Here is a 22,498-nt window from a genome sequence, read left to right as displayed (position 1 = left end):
GTTAAATGTCTTGCCCAAGGACACGTTGGCCTGTAAACGAGCAGAGCTGGAAATCCAACCCACAACCCACTCCACCGCTGAGCTACCGTTGCCCACTCTGCAACTGGAGCGCTTACGTTAATATTCTGTACAAACACTGACAAACCACAATGTTCCTGGTGAGTGTGTGTGTGTGTGAGGGCTGCAGTGGCCACGCCCCCACAGTCTCAGAGCAGAAAGTGAAACTGAACATTTTGATTGATTTAAAACCTTATTTTTAAACATTTTTGAATCACTTAAGTTTGCTAAAGTGATAACTACCACATTTTCCTGTGGGAAGAGATATTCTGATGACTTTACAGTGACTTTGAAGATAATAGGAAGTGTTTGAATTATTCTACTGTTTATCCGCCCTGTACGAGGCAGCAGCTGATTTGACAGCTAAATGACCATCTATCATCTACCACAACAATACGAAGCAACGCCCAACTACAGTCGAAATCCAGGAGTGCAAGCCTCAACTGTAAACTGTGTCAAAAATGAAACCCCAGGTTAGCAACAAGGAAACCACAGAGGCCTCGACTGCACATGATGTCACCTCTGTTTAGACTGAAACTACTTGTACATAAAGGTCTGAATACCTCTCTGGTCGGCTTCCACCATAATATGGCGACATTATGTTCCCTTTCAGGCCCTAAAGTCAGCCGACCACCTGACCTTGGTTGTCCCTAAGACCAGGCTGAAGCTCAGAGGGGATCGGGAGTTTGCAGTTGCCTTTAAGTGTTAGGCAGGCTTCTTGTCGTCCTGTTTTTAAATCTCTCTTAAAGACATTTGTTTGACTCATTTTGTGCTGTTTTCATGTCTACTTAAGGTGCGTACAGATTTTAGACTTTGGTGCAACTCTGTTGTTTTAAATGTGCTTTATAAATAAAGTTGGATTGGATTGAAAAGTATTTTTCTCAAAATCAAACAGAACAATGCCAAGCATTTAAGTCCGAGTCCACTCCCAACAGCAGTGTCAGACGGAGTCTGCGCTACTGAACTCATTCTGATGATTCAGTTACACTGAAAACAACTGTGTGTGTATGTGTCGCGTATTAAACGATGACCCCGCCCACGCTGATGACGTACCATAGTCATGCAAAGTGTGAATGGGTGAATGGGTGAAAGGCAAAGCAGCTTTGAGTGGTGTAGAAAAGTGCTGTATAAGTAAAAACCCTCTTGTAATGTACTATTGAGACATTCAGATTATTTACAATAAGCACTTGACATTGTGAGAACAGAAGGCAGCTGTTGATTACTGTGACAACCATCATTAATCCAGCTAAGGCCCACAAACACTTGCTGAGTTTGAGTATATATGCAGAGGAGGACATCCATCCTCTGTAGGTGGCGCTGTATCTCTCTATAAGCTAGTGTGGACTGTTGACATTTCCATGACGATGGACGGTGCTGTGTGTGTTTCGTACCTGCCGTGCATGTCAACCATCATACAGATTAGACAGAGCGTGGCTCTTGTGGTTGACGTGACGCTCAGCAGCAGTACTGCAGTGGTCTCAGTCTGGACTATAATGACGTGAACCTGAACTTTACAGTGGTCTGGTCTGTTAGAGCTGCTTCACTGGGTCGTGATCTTCAGCAGGCTCACAGACGTGGACAGCACCTCCTCTCTCTTGTTACTGCGGTGTGTTTAGTGGTTGCTGGTTTTCATCTGCTATAGAACTAAACTGCTGGGGGATTTTCCTGTGGTGCACGCACATTCACTCTCTCACACTCAGGATATGATTATGACTTTTTATATGTCATTAACCTTGTCTCTTTCTCTCCCTAGTTTGTGTCTTTCCTTCCTTCCATCTCTCTCTCTGTATTCTCATCATGCAGGTTGCAGGATCCAGATCCAGTTTTCGAGCTGTATAAACTTGTAACCTGATACAGCTGTTGTGTATCTGCTGCTGGTCTCTCTCTCTCTCTTCTGTTGCTACCTCATCTCCCTCTTGTCCTTTCTCTCCCCCCTCTCTGTCCCCCACCTCTCCACTGTCCCCCATTTTCCTTTCACCCCAACCGGTGGAGGCAGATGCTGCAGGTGCGTGAGCCTGGTTCTGTGAGGAGTGTTTTCTCTCCACTGATGCCCAGTGTTTGCTCATTGTGTGAAGTGTTGTGTTACTCTGCTCTCCTTGATGTTGTCTGTGTGCAGACCTGAGATCATGTGTGTGGTCAGTCTAGTGACAGTCGACAGGCATATTCTGATTTCCCAGGAATAAAGAAAGCGAAGTTCAATTCAAGAACTGCTCGCCCACGGACAGACTGTCATGGTTGATGAGATTATTGTGGAAAAGAATGCTGCTAATGCCACATCAGAAATACACGTCTTCTTTCCCCTGCAGGGCAGACATCAGCAACAGGTCAACTCTGCCATCAGCAGATGCTTCACAAAAGGACAACTGTTCTGTGCAATCTCACTTTTTATGCCAGTAATTGTATGCCAAACCCTGAATCTATGTGCTAGAACCAGCCTGAGACTTTTCCCCAGACATTATCTGAATTTCATGACTGAAAACAGCTTTGAAATCTCGGGAAATGTGGTGAGAAATCGGTGAGAAGACGGAAAAAGAACGGCTGACGATGGAAATGTGAACTCAAATGCACTCTCGTATGCTTTCTGAGAACTCGTGGAGCTGATTACTGTGTTTTTGTGACTCTTCACTGTAATAAAAACCAATGCCAGTTGTCTTGGTGACAGCTGCAGCTCCCACCTGTTGGCCGATGTGTGGTCAGCTTGTCGTAACTGTCCTGCTGTGTCTCTGCGTTTGTCCTCCTTTCTACACATGAACAGTTATGTTTTTGCACACATTAATGAATTTACACCACTAAACCTGTCACGTCCCAGATTAGTTCCCTTTTATTTCCTTTATTATTTATGATTAACTTTTGTATTGGCTCTTTTATTTTGAAACTCGACCCACATCTAGTCTTGTTTAAGGTGTCTTCACTTCCTGTCCTTCCTGTCCTCCTGTGCTTTGATGACCTGCATCACCTGGGTCTCACCTTATTGTCTGTCTTCCCTCAGCCTATTTCAACTCTGCCTTTCCTTTGGTCTGTGCCACTTCTTCTTGTACCTTCATGTCACTCTAGATTATCTGAGTCTAGAGTGATTTAGCTTCTACATTGGGTACTTGTTTGGACTGATTTTCTTGACATTTTTTTTGGAATAAAATGAATTATTAATTAATTATATACATATATATATACATGTGTGTATATGTAAATTCTAACCACACAGCAGAGCCACGCTGCATCTAATTTGTATCACGGTTAACATGCACAACAGGTGCAAACTAAAGGCCTGAGAAGGGTTTTCTCTGTCAAACTCGCTGAAGGACAGACTATTGTTAGCCCGACACTCACCACCCACCAGTCTCGTCTGTGGTTAGGAGCCTCTTTTCAACTCTTATCAGTGGAATTGAGAGCACAATTCCCCAAGGTCACAAAGCACAGAGTGTCAGTGACCATGTTATAGTGGAGACCAGAGCCTGGTTATATAACAGAGCAGGACTGGCCGAACATTCAGCAGCTAACAGAGGAGCCGTGAGTGACACGTACCATCCTCCCACTATCAAAGGAAATGATATCTTACCAGTTTGTATAGCAGCAAACATTAGAGGTAGAGCTATAGTGCGCTGGCTCAAATGTGGTTACAAAAAGTGACTTCAGTGTGTTATTGTTAACAGTTTTATTTTTTTAAGTGAAGTTGTTTTCTTGTTTTTATGATAAATGGACCATGGAAGTCATATATCCATCTCTAGTCTACGCTTTGTTTGAGACAAAAAGGAGTAAATACTACTATAATACTACCGCAAATACTACCACAGTTACCTAAAGCAGTGAAAAGGTGTCCCCCGTCAAACAGGGGTTCCATTTTTCATGTACTTCAGTTTTCTGTATGAACCGGTTTACCACCAAACACCAGGTTGACATTTAAATGAAACAATCATCTCAGCAACAAACACACAAACGAGCTCAACTTACAGCGATTTCCCTGCAGGCAGACATGGATATTCCTGTGCCTTCTATTTGTTTCAGTGCATACTCCTTCTCATCTTTCCTGTAGACACAAGAGGAGAAAACATGCAAAACATCAGCAAATAACACTTAAGTCACTTTCAACTGAATGAGGAAACATTTAAGTCAGAAACATGAACAGAGACCAGAGAACCTTTATTTCACCCACAGTTAAACTAGATCATTAGGTTGTTATAAAACTGTGTTGTGCAGGGTGGAGTGGCTCAGTGGTTAAGACCGGTACCCTGTGTGCAACAGACCTCATGGTCGCAAGTTCAACTCCACCCCTGGCAGAGTTGTACTCAATTCCCTTAGTCGCGTCATCTGCGTAATGTAATGTAATGTGTGTGTGAGAAGATTATACTCATGTGAGAAAGAAATTCCCTTTCCACTTGGTCAAAAGGGCTGGGGTTCCCAACCCCTGGTGCTACTCATCCTAATTCTAGGATGGGTCAAATGCAGAGAAATAATTTCCCTCAGGGTATTAATAAAGATTTAAATTTCAGAACTGAAAATAAGATTTAAATTTCAGAAAATGAAAATAATCGTTAGTTGCAGCTCTAGTGCATTCGCAGAACGCCTATCCTGACTCCAGTCCGACTACGCGTATACATGTGGGAGTAATCAGACTATTGTCCAGGTATGTTTGCCTGACGAAGACCAACTCGATTTTAATCAGACTAACTTTACATGACATTAAGTAAATCGAATTATTGTCTTAGTCCAACTAAAATTGGACTTTTAATATACATCTAAATGCACTGAGGGACAAATATCTGAGCAGCTTCTGTCTTTATAAAAAAAAGTTTAATTTTGAACACTTTGTCCAGTGTTTTGCAGTTTATTAAGGACCTGTGTATGTGTACTCTAAAGAATAGAAATAAACTGAATTAATACTTAATTTATCAGTACCGACCAGTTATAAAGAGAAACTTGACAGACGCATGCTAAATGTGTACATTTAGCATTAATAATGAAAAAACCCTCATACGGATGAATCGATTATTGAGTAAATGTTTAAGTCTGAGCTAAATTTATAATATATAAATGCACAGCAGTGCAGACACAGAATGTCAATTAGCAAGACAGACCATTGATGTGGTTCAAATATTCAGCTTAACCACCTACTGACCAGTGGCTGCACTGATTTCTTAAGACTAACATTGGCCAGAGACAAATCCACATCAACCTGAACCAAAGAAGATCTGGATCACACACAGACCGCTAACTACTGTCACACACACAGACCGCTAACTACTGTCACACACACACACACACTGTCACACACAGACCGCTAACTACTGTCACACACAGATGCTAACTACCGTCACACACAGACTGCTAACTACTGTCACACACAGACGCGCTACCGCACACACAGACTGCTAACTACTGTCACACACAGACCGCTAACTGCTGTCACACACACCGCTAACTACTGTCACACACAGACAACTACACACACAGACTGCTAACTACCGTCACACACAGACTGCTAACTACCGTCACACACAGGCTAACTACTGTCACACACTTATCTACTGTCACACACACTGCTACACACACCGCTAACTGTCACACACAGACCGTCACTACATACAGACTGCTAACTACTGTCACACACGCTAACTACTCACACACAGAACTACTGTCACACAGTAACTACTGTCACACACAGACCGCTAACTACTGTCACACACAGGCTAACTACTGTCACACACAGACCGCTAACTACTGTCACACATAGCTAACTACCGTCACACACAGACCGCTAACTACTGTCACACAGACTGCTAACTACTGTCACACACAGACTACACACAGACCGCTAACTAACTACCATCACACGCACACCGCTAACTACTGTCACACACAGACTGCTAACTACTGTCACACACAGACCGCTAACTACTGTCACTAACTACTGTCACACACAGACCGCTAACTACCATCACACACACGCTACACAGACGCTAACTACTGTCACACACTGTCACACAGACCGCTAACTACCATCACCGCGCACACTACTGTCTAACTACTGTCACACACAGACCGCTAACTACCATGTAACTACTGTCACACAGACAACTACTGTCACTAACTACTGTCACCAGACCGCTAACTACTGTCACACACAGACCGCTAACTACTGTCACACACAGAAGTTTGGAATGCACTTGTGATTTTAAGAGATCCGTCTCAGATAGGATTTCAACGTGTCTTCCACTGAATCCATCGTGTAGCATTAGAAGTGATACGCATCCACGTTAGCTAATGTGTCAGCTTCCACTGACTCTGTTTTTTGGGCTGCAGTCTAAACAAGTGTCCCATCAGTAGCTGTACCGAGTTTCAAGGACAAGACTGATAATTACAGAGGTATAAAGTTGAAGCAGCAAAGCAACAAAGAGTTGCTGAAGCTCAGTTAAAGAAAGAAGTGAAGGTCAGCGAGCAGTGTGTGTGTGTGAGAGTGAGACAGTTTATAGGTGGAAGGAAAGTAAACATATCCACATGCTTTGTCGCTCTGACGTCGCAGAGGCTTCATGAATGCACAGCAACAAATGAATGCTAGTGTTAGCCATGGTGGCTAGTTAGCTGCTGTTTTCAGCCTCTTCCCTCATCACTGTTTGTTTTGCTCCATGTTTGCCATAGACGCTGCCTTCTGTCTGCTGTGTTGACGTGAGCTCGTCCTGTATTGTGTTTCCGCCTGTTCTCCTGAGGTTATCATTCACAGTGCTGCAGCATTACTGCATGTCTGTGTGTCTGTGTGTGTGTCTGTCTGTGTGTCTGTGTGTGTGTGTGTGTGTTATTCGCATATCTCTCAAACCAATTGATTTCAAACTTCACAGGTGTCTTAATACGAGTAAGTGCATGAGTTTGGTGTTGTTTGGATAAGTAATGTAAAAGATATCACTAAAAGAAGGACACATTGCCTTTCCCCGCTCTTTGGCCACGCCCCCTCTCACTCACACAGCACTGTGAGTGAGACACGATGTCTTAACCACTGAGCACTCAAACACACCAAACCACTTCATCCTCCACCGGAGGGTCAATCTCAGCTGACACAGGGCAACAGGCGGGGTACACCCTGGACAGATCAGCAGTCCATCGCAGGGACACATTATAGAGACTGTCGGAGAACCTGGAGAAGATCTTTTTTCTTCTCCGGGTTTTCTCCAGGTTCTCCGACAGTCCAAAAACATTCACATGCAGAAAGGCACTTGTTCTACCCGGGGCTAACCACTACACCAACCGTGTGGCCTTAAATCAGTGGTCACCAACGTGGTGCCCGCGGGCTCACTTCACCTCACCTCACTAGCATGTATCCATATGATCACTGAGTAAAATGTCCTTGATATTGTTTATAAAAACCGTGATAATCGTTAGGAGTAAGCACTGGAATGAATGTGTAGGCAATTGAATGCATAATATTCATCATTTAAATGGTAAAATGCATAAAACGTTAATATGGTAGCCCTCCATGTTATTCTCTAGCCTTCAGGTAGCTCTGGGTCTCAAAAAGGTCGGTGACCCCTGCCCTAAATCATCATAAAAGTTATGAGATCTAAAAAACAATATGAGACTTTTGACGACTTACTATTGCATTTCTTTTAAATTAAGTGTAAGTTTTATAAATAGTGAAAATTGGCTTTCATACACCTGAGAAAATAATTATAACCATTTTAAACTTGTGTCCCAGTGCATGTGTTGCTGCTGGTGAATACACACACGGTACAGGTGAGTATTATAATAAATGTTCTGTCTGTGGCCGGTTATTTTGGTGCTACTCCCAATGGAAGCGCACAAATGTGTACCAAACCAAACCGAGTCAGCCACTGACAACATGTTTGCACCTGGTTTACACCTGGTTTACACCTGGTTTACACCTGGTTTAGAAGCTTAGTTCCACTTGATATAGTTGATGTAGCTCTGACTCTTGTAGATATCTGATCCCTGGAACAGTATTTTAGGCTCGTGTGAATGTTAGCTGCACCCATGATACTTGTATACGTGTGTATCTGTGTTATTAATAACTGTGTACGCTCATTATATACAGTAGGTCACAAACACGTGACTTGAGCAGCTTTTTATGCATAAAGTTGTGTCCAAGCTGCAGAGTCAACGCAACACACTGTCGTCACACACTGTAAACACGCGCGTCCACTTGATGCGAGTGTAAACAAAGTTTGCTCGTGCCGTGTTAGTAAAATGGAGGAGCAGCGTGTGCGCGACAAAACAGGCGCGCGAGTGTTGTGACTGAGGCGCCAGGTGACGCGCGGTGTCTTCCCGTGCGTGTGCTCAGTGGATCAGCAGCGTTCATCACCGGAGACCGAGCTCGTCGTGTCACAAACAGCAGCAGCAGCAGCAGCAGCAGCTATAGCTGTGTTGTTTTAGGGGGGTGGGGAAGAGGAGGAGGAGGGGGGAGGAGGAAGGAGGGGGGTGTCTTTGGTGAGTGAGTGAGTGCGTTACATGAAAACAAAAACACAGAAACACAGGCTAACGTTTCGGACAGCGTCAAATCTAACGCCACGACCGACACACAGCCGAGCAGAGCGTCGACTAAAGCCATGCTGCAGTCGCTTGTAACGCGAGCATAAACAACAAGGTCCACGGTTATCTTACCCGTCTTTGCGCTTAGCTTTATAAACGTGCCCGTAGGTGCCTCGACCCACTTTGCAACCTTCATATTCGAACAGATCTTCCACTCTCTCTCTCTCGGCCGCCAGCTTTGTTTTGAAGTCGTAATCCATTCTAACCCATAAATACGTCTTAATTTACAATCAAATAAAATATTAATTATTACATGCATTAATTAAATAATCTGGTCGTTTTATTCCCCCACCATTTCCTTGTTTGGGATTTTGGTCTGCTCCGCTTAATGTTCACTGGCTCGTTGACGTTTCTAATTGGCGCGCGGGGCTTTCTGGGTAGTGTAGTTTCTTGAGTACAGGCGCCGCGTTTCGCCTGCTTGAAAACTGACGTGAAAAAACTACAACCCGCGTTCCTCGCTGAGGTTTGTTGCACTTTGCGTACTCATGTACGCTCCTCAGACATGTTTATGTTTCATATGTACACGAGATATCTCATGGATAGACCTGCTTGATCATAATAACGATCATAATACTAATACTATTATACTAGTATAACAGTATAACTTTGTTGTACATGTGCAATGACAATAAAAGATTCTGATTATTATTAGTAGTAGTATTATTATAACAACAACAATAGTAACAATAGTACAAATAATACATATACAATAAGTAGTTTAACAATTGTTATATTGTTTATATATTGTTGTGTTGTAATATTTATGTGTGTGTATATATGTATATACACATATATTTATATATATATATGTGTATATATATATTTATGTATGTCAACTATTTCGTGTGATTATTATTAATCATTATTAATTCTCCTACTATTTCACGTCCAATCCAAACAAGCCGACGATATTTCAATACTCGCGTATAGAAAGGAGTCACGTGAGCGTGAAATACTCGATGATTGACGTGTGTCTGGACCAACCACGTGTGTCTCCAGCAGACTCTGACCAATGAACGTGATGGACGGAAGGATGACGTCGTTGTGCTCGCATATAAAACCCCCGCGCCACCCGCACTCAGTGCTCTTCACAGTATGGCCGGCGATATTAGCTAGCACTCACTCACGGTATTCTCTGTAAAAGGGAAGACGGTAACTCAAGAAAATCAACACCTGGATCGCTTAAAGGACTGTACCTCACTAAATTATAACCGATCGAGGAAGGACTCATTAAGCTGTAAACGTTACAACCGACGTTGAATATTTTTGTTGGCTGTCTGTTGCCTCATGATGGAAGAAAATGGTGCACATTTCTTCGAGGGGACCGAAAAGCTGCTGGAGGTGTGGTTCTCCCGGCAGGATGAGACCAAAGGAACCGGCGACCTCCGCACCATCCCGAGGTTAGTGTCATGTGAATGTCGCGGCTCTTCTGTCAGTCCTTGGCCGCCGCACATTAAACCATGGCGGCGGAATCCCGGCCACATGAATGCCCTCTTCCCTCGGCTCATGTTTGACATTTAACCCGTTATATGTGGCTTAAAGTGGGGGTTTTCACGCGGAACGCTGCTCTCTACCACCACCCATTCATTCCCCGCGAGCCACTTTGGGCAGGGAGTCACATTTCTGTCACCGGAGCACATTGCTAGTTAGCTAGCTAACGCCGTCACTGGAAAATGGCCACCTCCCCCTTTCACCGTGGCAACTCTAAGCTAAGTCATTCATTCTTCATCGTGGGAGTGGACGGCGTTTAACACGCCGACATGTCAGTGTGACTCCCGCGTGAACGGCGATCGACTCGTCCCGTCAGCAACTTAAACGAGTCTCGTGTGTTTAGCTTCTGCTCTAAAACATGAGCATTTTAGCTTTGTCACGCTGCTTCCTGGGCCTTTGCACGACACAAACACCTGCTCTACGACTTCCACCGCTGTTGCCTTCTGGTAACATCACCCCCGGTGATTCACACACGTTGATTTGGGGCTTTCGTGCAAACTGTGCTGAACGTCTGTTTGTTGTTGTTGACTGTGTTACTGTTTTGGTGTAAATGTAGTTTTGTAGTTTTCATTGACTGAAGACATCGTACATGTGGCCGCTCGTTGTCACCGCGTGTTACTTGATCACACACACACACACACACACAGGTCGCAGATCGCCGAGAACTCTGCGTCTATTCTGGGATGTTTTGTTAAGCGAAGAGGGGCTGGTTGCTGCTGGTGGTGGCAGGAGAGTCTCAGTCAGAGAAGCGGAGTTATCAGCTGAGAGACTCGGTATCTGACCGTGAGGTTTGCCTCTAATATTTCAGACATTACTAATTCCCAGCAGGGCATCTCCAGCATCTGCTCATTCTAGTAAATGACCAAAATGAGCGTGGTGCTTGTTCCGGTCACGTTTCCAGCCATGCAGGCTCTCCCCTCCCAGCTCCTCTGATTGGTTGGAGGGTCTCCCCCACTGAGCTTTAGTGGCTCTTAGCTGCTGCCAGTGAAAAGGTCCGACCTGATGAAGAAATTGATGTGAGTGGTTGAAACGGGCCGACCTTTGCCCCACTAAACACCACTGAAACTATTCCATACTGTGCCCAAAGCAGACCGAAGCGTGTATTTTTGTATTTGTCAGTGGATGGATTCAGAAGATGTAGGTTCTGCAAAAACAACAGAGCACTTCAGTGCAGGTTATTCCTGTTTGTCAGGGAGTGTCTATAGAATGATTTGTCTCTTTGACAGCTGCTATAAATTGACCTGCTCAGGTTTGAAACCAGTTCACACCCAGTTTGTGAAGCTGAATGAATGAATGAATGAATGAATGAATGAATGACCAGTAGCAAAGGTCCAGGCCAGACTTTTCTGCTCATTAACGTGATCTCTGTGCTGAGTTTTAAGAAAAGATTGTGTGTGTGTGTGTGTGTGTGTGTGTGTGTGTGTGTGTGTGTGTGTGTGGGGTCAGTCGGGTGAATGACGACCAGCATTCATTTACAGCTACAGGGCAGATTAATGGCTCAGGACACCGTCAGGGAATCAGACCTGCTGGACGTCAGCCAATGTCCAAATAAGTCCACAAGGGCAACTCATTCACTAATGTGGCTGTCACCTTTTTCTGTGTGTCATTGTCAAGTAAGTTGTCCTGTCAGTCAAGTATTTTACATCCACTCTTAAACATGTAGTCTTTCCTGTCTGCACTGGCTATAGAACTATATTGTGCAGTTACTCACACTTGCCCGTCTTTATACTTTAATGTAATGTCCAATACTAACCTGCTGGTTCAACCTTGTCCATGATTACTGTGTAGTATAATCAGCCTGATCCGGTTCTTTCTTTCCTGGAGATCACACGTTCTCTGAGGAAAATCTGATCCTTCCAAGAGACCAGAAATAGCCTGTGGTGTGTATTTCACACTGCGCTGGGACCTGACCCAGGTCTTCACTAATGCTGTGGCGTGTTGCAACACCCCTCAAATCACTTTGTGTATAATAGAGAAGGGGATATGAGTGAGTCGTGTAGTTCCAAGAGTTTAATGTGCTGCTTCTTTGTTTGTTTGTTAGTAAATAAAACAAATGCATGACACAAAATAAACCTTTTCTTATTTTTTCCGTTTGTATCAAACATTTGAATCAAAGAGGTCAAATGTGGTGTAACTTCCATCAGTGTGGCACAGGCCTTTGTAATGGAGGCAGCTTCGTTTACCGCTTACACAAACGGGAATAGAAGGAAAAAGTCATAAAAAAAAATAACGATTCCTCCCAAATTAGGCATCTTTATGATCACAATCAATAGGTTGTGATGGCTGTGGTAAGTGTTTAGAGGTATGAACACTATCTTCACCCTAAATACTCTATTTAAGTGGCATTAAGCGATATAGATGAAAGTTTTTCAATAAAGGGCTTTGAAAAGACTGTTGGAGCACAATCATTTTAATTTTTAAAAAGCCTGTTTTTTTATTTCATGGAAATAAATGACACTGGATGTGAATTTACACCTAGCATTAAAATGTTTTCTGTGGTCGTATTTCAGCGCCTGACCACTTGTAAGTATGTAAGTAAACCAGAGGACGGATTGTTCTGTGATCTGCCAGACCACTTTGGGAGGTGGTCGGAGTGTAAATGCAATCAGTCTCTGATGCATCTCCATACTATAGCGTGACTTTACATGTGGCTAATGTTGTTGTTGTTGTTGTTGTTGATATGGTGACGCACAGGATGTGACGCTGTAGTCTGCTGATGAGAGGTGATCAGAAAGACCCCTGAGACCAAGTTAATACTAGGTGTGAATGCATGTGGTGAAGCACTGTAGGATCACTCTCTGATCACAGGTAGTTCCCGGCGTAAAGGGGCCAGAAAGTCAGGATCCTGCAGAGTCTAAAGCTCTGTGCCAATATTTGTTATGGTTGAACAAACAGACAGACGACATTGTGGCTGACAGTCACGACGCTCATATCTTCATGAAGACATTTTGTTGGATGGTGGCCATGAGTTTGAAATGTTGCTCATTAATAATGGAGCCTCTGCACAGCAGCCATTTTGACAGGTCACAGTTGAAGCAGATGCTGGTTCACGGAGCCTGTGTTACTGACTGAGCTTTTCCTGCTAAAACCTGTCAACATGGCTGCCATTGTAATGTTTATCTTTGTACACAGTTTGTTGTTGGTGGTCAAAAGTGTTTACTTTTTCACCCTCATGACGGAGTGAGGACACTGACTTGGACTTGTTTGCTGTGCAGGTATCGCTGGTGTTGTTCAAGGTTGTAGTTAAACCCGTTTCTTGGGTTATCTGAACACATAGTGACCAACAGACCACTCCTCTTTGAGTCCAAATGTTGTCGGGTTCACAAAGAACTAGGAAAGTGTCATATTTGTGAGCAGCATGTACGAGGTGAACTGAATCATTCCACTTCACACTAGATGCTGGACTCGCCACTGATACTGCATAGTAGTTTTCAAAGCTTTGTGTTCATCCACATTAAAATGCATTGCCACTTGTGTTTCCACGGGTCTGTTACTGGATAGTGTGGACAGACAGCAGGTATAACTGCAGCACATAAAGTACCCTTAAATCTAATTTCAGTACCAGGATGTCAAGTTCCACTTTCCACTCCAAGATGATTGAGAAGTAATGGTGTGAGACTAGAATACTGTATCGTGAACAAGTCAAATGAGCAGTGCAGGTAGTGTTGTACACTGACGGTTAAAGAGCCATGTAGCACAGATACAGGAAAGTGTTTTAATCCCCGTATGAAATGTTTGATTGTTGGACCGAGGCTAAAGTTATTGAACCAGAAACTGGTCAATGTTCTTGACCCCGGTTGTCCCTGTGACGTGTCCCACTGACACATTTAAAGGTGATGGTCAGAGAAACAAGCACTAACTCTGATAAAACAAAGTATTTCATTTGGGTGTCTTTAAAATATAAATGGTATCAGGTATGAGCTAATTGGATTAGCTCCTCTGAGCTGTGTGAGTTTCTGTTGGGTTGCTATGGAGATAGAACAGGACTGGTATGCAACACAGCTCTGTGGTCAGACATGGGAGCGTTGGTTTTTGGTTACTTGCAGTGTCTCTATGTTGCCCTGGTAACGAGCAGGTTTTAATTGAATTACAAGCACTTAAGCTGTGTTTTTCTGATATGGAGGCATGTCAGTGTGAAGTGCAGCGTCATTTTGAAGGGTGTTCTCTATTCGTCTTGCTGTTATTACTCACTGAGTTACACGGTAAGGTGGCAGCTCGTGCCTGTTCACACCTGCTCGGAGTGGAACTGTTTCAGTCAGGTATGGAAGGCGCTGGACACACTTCTTGTTCTCCCTCAGGAAAGGCTTGTAGCTCCATCTGTCTGTCAGGAGGAAAACTACGCAGCATGCTGCTGGTGAATTCCCCATTGATCGGCGGTGCTCCTCGCCTCCTCGCGGTCTTTCTGCACTGGCCCAGTCTGTGCTGTCCCTCCTACTGGACAGTCTGAATAGGCTGCCCTTCCAAGATTGTAGTGAGATTGTGACGCAGCTGCTTTTGCACTGCGGGCTGTGAGGAAGAGGAGGGGGAGGAGGAGGTGGAGGGGGAGGAGCACTAGTGAACACACTTCTCTGCAGCTTTCCTTTGAGTTCTGACTGCAGTACTGCATGTTTATTTCATTTATCAGGCACATTTACAAACACGTACAGCTCTCCATAGTGCTCTGTTGAACAATAACAACTCAAGTTTTACTGGAAGTCTTAGTTGAGGATGCATTTCTGAAAGTTTCTCAGAACAATAATGTTCAGGAGTCCTCCCTCTCTGCTGCAGAATAATACATTTATTTATTTATGTTAAAACTAGTGAACTCCCCCCTTACTGTGATTCACTTGCTCGCGGTGACCTGGCATGCCCAAGCACTAACTCTTGCCCTTTTGTTGTCCTTTTTTCTTGTAGGTTTGAGTGGGACAAACTTTTGGAGAATGTGCATTGTTTGATCATAAGTGTGACAAAGACTGACAAGCAGGAAGCTTATATACTCAGGTGAGTGTTGATAAGAAGACAGGATTACCTGTAAGATACTTTCAGGTCATCATTTTCAGCGCTTTCACTGTTCCAGGTCATGAGATGAGACTAAACATGCTGATGAATTATCTCGGTCTTTATTTACTTACATTGTTGTCGTTACTTCATGCAAAGGAGGCGTGACACAAGTATTTAACTGCTCCTCTTTGTCAGAAATAAGCGCACATTTTGTTACATAGTCAAAATAATGCAAGTCATGTCATGTAATGTTCAATAATGTGTGTGTCTGACTGTCTAACTGCCGTGTTTTAAACCCATTCTGAACATTTAATAATTCTCAGTTCTCACAAACACTGCACTACTACACTCGAACAATAACACTAGTCCAGGGTGAATTGTTTTGAGTTATTATTGTATGTCTTAAAACCGACCTTCCCTGTAATTACTGCTGTGTTCACTATAACATGTCTCCTCCTCCTCCTCGTCGTGGTGTATTTATTTCCATGTCATGTTTACAGTCTCTTACAGCACATTAGTCTGATTCAGTGTTTCACAAAGGTTGTAATAGTGTGTGTGTGTGTGTGTGTGTTTGGCTCTGTGGACCAAACACATACTTTAAAGGCTAGTTAGTGCATGTGCAGTGATTGATTCCTGTTGTGTAATTGAGTATAGTGGCACATTAAAAACCGCTTCTGTCCCGTGTCTCGTCCACAGTGAGAGTAGCATGTTTGTCTCCAAGAGACGTTTCATTTTGAAGACGTGTGGAACCACCCTCTTGCTGCAAGCACTGGTCCCTCTGCTGGAACTAGCCAGGGAGTACTGTGGCTTCGATGCCATCGAGGTTTGACACAGACCGCTGCTAAATATCTCCATGTTCTCTTTGATGTGTGAATAAGGCACTGATCAGACTCTCTTGGTTTCTTATTCTCAGAACTTTTTCTACTCCCGCAAGAATTTCATGAAGCCAACTCATCAAGAATTCCCTCATCGAAACTTCCAGGAGGAAGTGGAATTTCTCAGCCAGATTTTCCCCAGTATGTAACCAGTAGCTACACTAATGGCCACTGATTGGCAGGTTCCTGTGTACATCAGTCAAAAAGACATGCATTTCATCGCCAACATTTAGCAAGGAAATGTCTAAAATGTCGATATTTAACAGAGGAGTTGGTCAATGTAGCGACGGCGCTAACGAAAGCCAGCCACCGTGAGCCCAGTCACAACCTGTTCGGTGGTATTTCAGCTCATGCAGGAAATACCCAATAGATCTTTTTAATGAACTGTTTCTAATGATTGAGCACATGGAAAACAACTGCTTTGCTCGTATAAACAGTTTCGTGCAGCTGCGGTATGACGGCCCCGCCCACGCGGAGTCCTACAGTAATGGAGGCGATTAGCGTTAGAACTGTATAATGGAAAAGCACCGTAACTCAGAACAGGTCATAACCTGGACCAGAGCGTACTGAGACCAAGGCCACATGGTGTGTATGATATTTTACATACTGTAAACATTTATTAACTGTAGTAGAACCTGAAGACTTATCATTGCCAGTAAGAACATCTTTATACATTGTTTTATAAAAGGTTTCACATCAGCGATGTGATAGGCACATGAGGCTCATACTGTGTTCTCGTTGGATTTGAAAGAGTTTATAAAACTTGTATTACTTAGTTATTACAATCTATTCTGTGAAACACGGAGAAATCAAGAGCAAAGTTAACAGGCTGCACATGTTTTCATACAGTTGCAAACGAGTTTCTGATCAATACATTGTTTTTTTTGGTTTTTACAACCTAAGTTTTCCATATTTCTTCAATTGTTGAGCAAATTAATCTCATTAGTATTAATCCAGAGTTGATATGTGAAATTCAAACTTCATGTGAATGATTTGAAACATTTTATTTCATTCATTTGTTTGTAGTGGATTAAACTGGTCTGACTCCAGTAATGAACTGTTCTCAGGTTGTGAAGTGTGTAGTGTTTCTGTCCCATAGACTCCGGTAGTGAAGTGTGTAGTGTTTCTGTCCCATAGACTCCAGTAGTGAAGTCTGTAGTGTTTCTGTCCCATAGACTCCAGTAGTGAAGTCTGTAGTGTTTCTGTCCATAGACTCCAGTAGTGAAGTGTTTATTGTTTCTGTCCAGTAGACCCAGTAGTGAAGTGTGTATACTGGTATTCAGAAATAGTGTTTTCTGTACCATAGACTCCAGTAGTGAGTGTGTAGTGTTCTACCATAGACTCAGTAGTGAAGTGTGTAGTGTTTCTGTCCCATGGACTCCAGTAGTGAAATGTGTAGTGTTTCTGTACCATAGACTCCAGTAGTGAAGTGTGTAGTGTTTCTGTCCCATAGACTCCAGACCTGAGTTTATATTCAGTGTTGAATCCTAAGTGGTCTTTCTTCTCTCCTCTTCCAGATGGTGCAGCCTACTGTATGGGCCGTCTGAACTCTGACTGCTGGTAAGCGATGCAGTGTGTTGTGTATGCAGTGGTGCTAATGTCATGGGTAGACCTTTGTCTCTATTTCCTACAGGAGTCCTTTCATGTCCACATCACCATAAATATCATGACTTAGTGTGAGGGTAGCCAAGCGGAAAGAGAATTTGGCTAGTGACCAAAGATTTGCTGGTTCAGCTCCCCGCCAGGTACCCCTGAGCAAGGTACCCAATTTTATATTGGACATTCTAAATTGACCCATGCTGCAGGAGTCACACCCGAGGATGTGTCTCACTCCAGGGTCTGGATCCTGTGTGGATTAGACGTTGCGGTGTTGTCAAAATGCATCACAGCGTCACGCCAGGGGCGTGTCCTAATTGCCACGCGAATGGTCGACTGCTTTTCATGGATACAGTTGGTAACCGCGACAGCAGAGGCCATCCCAGAAATCTGTGTGTGTACAACCTAAATACAGGATAAATATAAAGCAAATAAATACAATAAACTCCAAAATGATAACTTTACCAAAATAACAAACTCATGATTTAAGATTCAAGTCATTTGTGCTGATTTTCCATATTATTGAGTTTGTGGATGAAAGAGAAGCTTAACCAGGTTTATTTGACCTCCATGTTCATGTGTCAGTATAGCAGGTTTATGGGATGTTTTGACTGATCTTAAATCAGCCGTCAGACTGTGATTCAGGACTTTGAACTGTAGAGGGCAGTGTTTTAGCCTCTTGTGTACAACCCGTGGCTCCAGTGTAAACTCTCCGTGTTTATGCACATGTTCAGATGTGGGACATTCTTCTGACATAGACTGGACTCTTACACACATGATGGACTCTTTTTGAATGGACGTCCAGATAAATAAAGATGTGTTGACTGACATCAGTCCTGAAGTGATGTGTCCGTGTGTCCGTGTGTTGTCACCTGCAGGTACCTGTTTACCCTGGACTTACCGGAGTACTGGGAAAACAAGCATGCAGACCAGACTCTGGAAGTTCTGATGAGTGACCTTGATCCAGCCATTATGGACCAGTTCTATATGAAAGATGGTGTTTCTGCAAGTGATGTCACTCGTGTAAGTAGACCTCACATCTGCATGGGGGCTTTGTTTCTTCTAGACTCTGAACCGAGTGAGTGCAGGGATCTTGACGTTGTGGTGTTTTTGCAGATGAGTGGAATTCGTGACCTGATAGCAGGTTCTGTGATCGATGCCACAATGTTCAACCCTTGTGGATACTCAATGAATGGAATGAAGACTGACGTGAGTCTCTCGTCCTTGTTGTCTGTTAGTTGGACGTCACGCGAGCGACTTGAGTCTTTTTGTGTTTCCTTCTACAGGGAACGTACTGGACCATCCACATCACCCCTGAGCCAGAGTTCTCCTATGTCAGCTTCGAAACCAACCTCTCTGCTACGTCGTACGACGATTTGGTGAGGAAGGTGGTGGATGTGTTCAAGCCAGGGAAGTTTGTGACGACTCTTTTTGTCAATCAGGTCTGTAGAAACCACGCCCACCTCATTCCTGTCTGTGTGAGTTTTAATGTGAAGGTGTCCCTGAGTAAGTTGTCTTCTCTCTGTCCTGTGTTTGTCTCTGCAGAGCTCCAAGTGTCGCAGCGTTTTTTCTTCCGCGCAGAAACTCGAGGGCTACAAGCGCCTCGACCGCCAGTTGGCTCAGTTTAATGATTACAATTTTGTCTTCACAAGTTACGCCAAGAACCGGCAGCAGAACCAGCAGAGCTGAGGGTCGGGGATGAAGAAGAGGCGCAAAAAGAAAAGCAGCCGCCGGGGGCCGCCCCCCTGCGCCTGCCCGCCTCCCCCCCCAGTAGAGAGCCCGTCGTCTTCCCCCTCCTCCCTCCACCCGCTGCGCTGCTGTCGGCGCCCGAGTTTAGCCTCCAGTTTGAGTTGTTTGCATTGTTGTACCTGTGACTTAGATCTCGTGCATGAAAGCTCTTCTCTCGGTTTGGATATTCTAGCTCACTCTTGCTGTGGTCTTGAAGTGCATGTAGAAGAATTAAACGCGCTCCGTTTCAGGAGGTCCACCCGTGCCCACTGCAACGGTCCCTTCCTGCAAGTCTCCGCCCTCATCCCCCACAGACAAGGCTTCCGGCCGCACTAGGCCGGGGCCCTGGCGTGCTCAGACCAGTCTTGGCCTCTTAGGTTTGGTGTGGTGTTGATGAAAACAAACAAACACAGTAGTGATCTAAAACCGTGAAAGTCCTCCACACCTACACCACCCTGTGGTCCTTGTGACGACACCTTCAGTGTGTGCACTGATCTGCACCCAGGCGTCTTTGTTTTACAGTGCGCTGTATCGTCAACAAGCTCCGCCTTCATGTCAATCGGTTCATCGGTTCAAGTGGCGCGTCCGCCCGTCTCGTCTGAAGAAAGGCCCGGAGCGGGTCCGAGCGCCGCCGAGCGGCTGGTCCTGGCCGTGAACGTCCTGCTCTCAAAGGGAAACAATGAATCGTCATTTTCTCTCCCCCTCATCACGTCATCCTCTCTGTCTCTTTCTGAACCACAGTAAATGTGTGGAGCACAATGGACGCCCGAGCGTCTGAGCATGTCAGGGTGACCCCGGATCATTCCACCTGTACCCGCTGCACAACCTGCCGTTTTATCACTCACTTTTCTTTTTTCCCTCTGTGAATTGTTGGAGTAGCACTTTTGTCTTCTTTTGTTTGGACCCGTGCTCTTTGTCCACTGAGGGGACAATCCTGTGACTACCAGAGCTGTGCTTGATTGACAGCTCCCTCTGCTCCTTCATCCTTCTCTTTGGAATGAGGTGAAGTCAGAGTCAGTGGTGTGTCTTCATGAGCTGTGTCTGTCTGTCTGTCTGACTGTCTGTGTGTGTGACTGTCTGTCTGTCTCTGTGTGTGTGTGTGTGTGTGTGTGTGTGTCATGGCTGTGGTTTTTGGCGAGGACCAATCCCTGCTCTTGCTCTAACAGTGTTCAGTGAGCGATCACCACAGTCGCACACTCGTGTGAATTTATTTGAACTTTATTATTTTTTTATACACTGACCTCAGTTGTACACGAACTCAGTTTTATACAAACAACACTTTGTATTTTTGCTGTGGACCAACGTTCCTTTTCTTTCACATTCTCCCCCCATGTAAGAGGCGGAGCTTGCAGGCTGCGTCAGGATGTGCTGATGGCGAAACGTAGCGGTTGTAATTCTTTCTTTTGCTGTTCATTGGACGATCAAGATGTGCTCCATGTATCTGTACCGTGAGCTCCATGCTTCAATAAAAAGATGCTTATCTGTGCAAACACTGCTTTGTTTCAACTCTCCTCACTTCTTCATCTGACCTCTGTCGCCCTCTGCTGGTCACACACTAAAAACAAGACTTCACTCACAATAAGTCAACACTTGATTTTTTTACAAACGCCTCAAAACTAAGTATATGGAGAGTTTTGTCTTTTTTAAATACTTTAAATGTACAAAAACTCATTTTAACAGTATATTCACTAACTGTGTCTTCATCACAAACCACCTACTGCAGTGGAATGAACTCATTCATCATGAATGAATGAATGAATGAATGAAAAATCAGTGCAACAATAATATTCTAATGACCATGGTTGTCAGAGGACGATGCTCTTCACTGTCTGCTGCAGCGTCTTCACACATGTCCTCACGAAGACACCTGAGGGACAATGTGTCTTTAAACCCAGAGAGTCAGAGACGTCAGTCTGTCCTCACAGTCAAGGACATCAGTCTGTCCTCACAGTTAGAGACATCAGTCTGTCCTCACAGTCGGAGACATCAGTCTGTCCTTGTCTGTCGTCATAGTCAGAGACATCAGTCTGTCCTCACAGTCAGGGACATCAGTCTGTAGGTGAACCTGTCCTCACAGTCAGGGATATCAGTCTGTCCTCAGTCAGAGACATCAGTCTGTCCACAGTCAGAGACATCAGTCTCTCCTCAGTCAGGGACATCAGTCCGTCCTTGTCTGTCCTCATAGTCAGAGACATCAGTCTGTCCACATCAGTCTGTCTTCAGTCAGGGACATCAGTCTCTCCTCACAGTCAGGGACATCAGTCTGTCCTCAGTCAGACATCATGTCCTTGTCTGTCCTCATAGTCAGAGACATCAGTCTGTCCTCACAGTCAGAGACATCAGTCTGTCCTTGTCTGTCCTCACAGTCAGGGACATCAGTCTGTCCTTGTCTGTCCTCCCAGTCAGGGACATCAGTCTGTCTTGTCTGTCATAGTCAGAGACATCAGTCTGTCCTTGTCTGTCCTCACAGTCAGGGACATCAGTCTGTCCTCACAGTCAGAGACATCAGTCTGTCCTCACAGTCAGGGACATCAGTCTGTCCTCACAGTCAGAGACATCAATCTGTAGGTGAACCTGTCCTCACAGTCAGGGACAACAGTCTGTCCTCACAGTCAGGGACATCAGTCTGTCCTCACAGTCAGGGACATCAGTCTGTAGGTGAACCTGTCTTTGACTCTGAATAATCCAGTTTTGGAGACATGGCATAGCAGCAGGAGTCCACATGTGGAGGACTGTGATGGACATGGACTTTGTCCTGCTCTCTGCAGCTCACATCTTTTCTTTATGTCCTGAAAAGTCTAAACTTGTGTTAAAAGACATGAAAAAACTGTGAAACGTTTCTTTCTAAAGTGTATTTTTATTGTTAAATTGTGACAAACATTGTCAGATTGTCCATGATTGTCCATGATTGTCCATGTCCATATATCGTTGGACCAAGATGACTGCAGCTCCTGAACTCTGCCAACTGGGAAACTTGCTCTCACTTACAGTCACTTACAGTCAGATATACTGTATGTGCAGGTGCAGCAGCGGCCTCTGGTGGTTGTGAAGAGAAGTGCAAGAAGAGATGGGGCGTGTTCACACACACACACACACACACACACACACACTGTGTTGTTATTTGCATCAAGTATTTAATCATATGTATATATGTGTACATATTACACACTCTCCTTATGTTTGTACTTATCGTTGTATCACATATGTATTTATATGTATATATGTGTATAATGTGTGTA

General features: G+C 44.3%; 2 protein-coding genes across 3 annotated transcripts in view; one reads left to right on the top strand and one right to left on the bottom strand.

Annotated features, from left to right (window-relative positions):
• The window catches only part of cdk19 (cyclin-dependent kinase 19), a 47,591-nt gene extending 38,672 nt beyond the window's left edge, over positions 1–8,919 (bottom strand). Inside the window, exons 1-2 of one of the 2 annotated variants that reach the window (XM_044017419.1) lie at positions 8,662–8,919; positions 4,006–4,081 (exon numbers count right to left, since the gene is read on the bottom strand). In XM_044017419.1, the coding sequence (XP_043873354.1) occupies positions 4,006–4,081; positions 8,662–8,789 (204 nt within the window). In that variant the 5' untranslated portion in view covers positions 8,790–8,919. The remainder of the gene's footprint in view (positions 1–4,005; positions 4,082–8,661) is intronic. The other variant, XM_044017420.1, reaches the window with a different exon arrangement.
• Positions 8,920–9,672: 753 nt separating this feature from the next.
• Positions 9,673–20,584, top strand: amd1 (adenosylmethionine decarboxylase 1). The gene is made up of 9 exons (XM_044017417.1): positions 9,673–9,989; positions 14,974–15,060; positions 15,757–15,883; positions 15,974–16,076; positions 17,453–17,495; positions 18,410–18,554; positions 18,648–18,740; positions 18,818–18,973; positions 19,077–20,584. Exons 1-9 carry the CDS (start codon positions 9,877–9,879, stop codon positions 19,218–19,220), a joined length of 1,011 nt encoding a protein of 336 aa, XP_043873352.1. The 5' UTR covers positions 9,673–9,876; the 3' UTR covers positions 19,221–20,584.
• Positions 20,585–22,498: the final 1,914 nt, after the last annotated feature.

The sequence above is a fragment of the Solea senegalensis genome, unplaced genomic scaffold, assembly GCF_019176455.1.
Source record: "Solea senegalensis isolate Sse05_10M unplaced genomic scaffold, IFAPA_SoseM_1 scf7180000015406, whole genome shotgun sequence".
Classification (NCBI taxonomy): Eukaryota; Metazoa; Chordata; class Actinopteri; order Pleuronectiformes; family Soleidae; genus Solea; species Solea senegalensis.
This window is presented reverse-complemented; position numbering and strand designations above follow the sequence as displayed.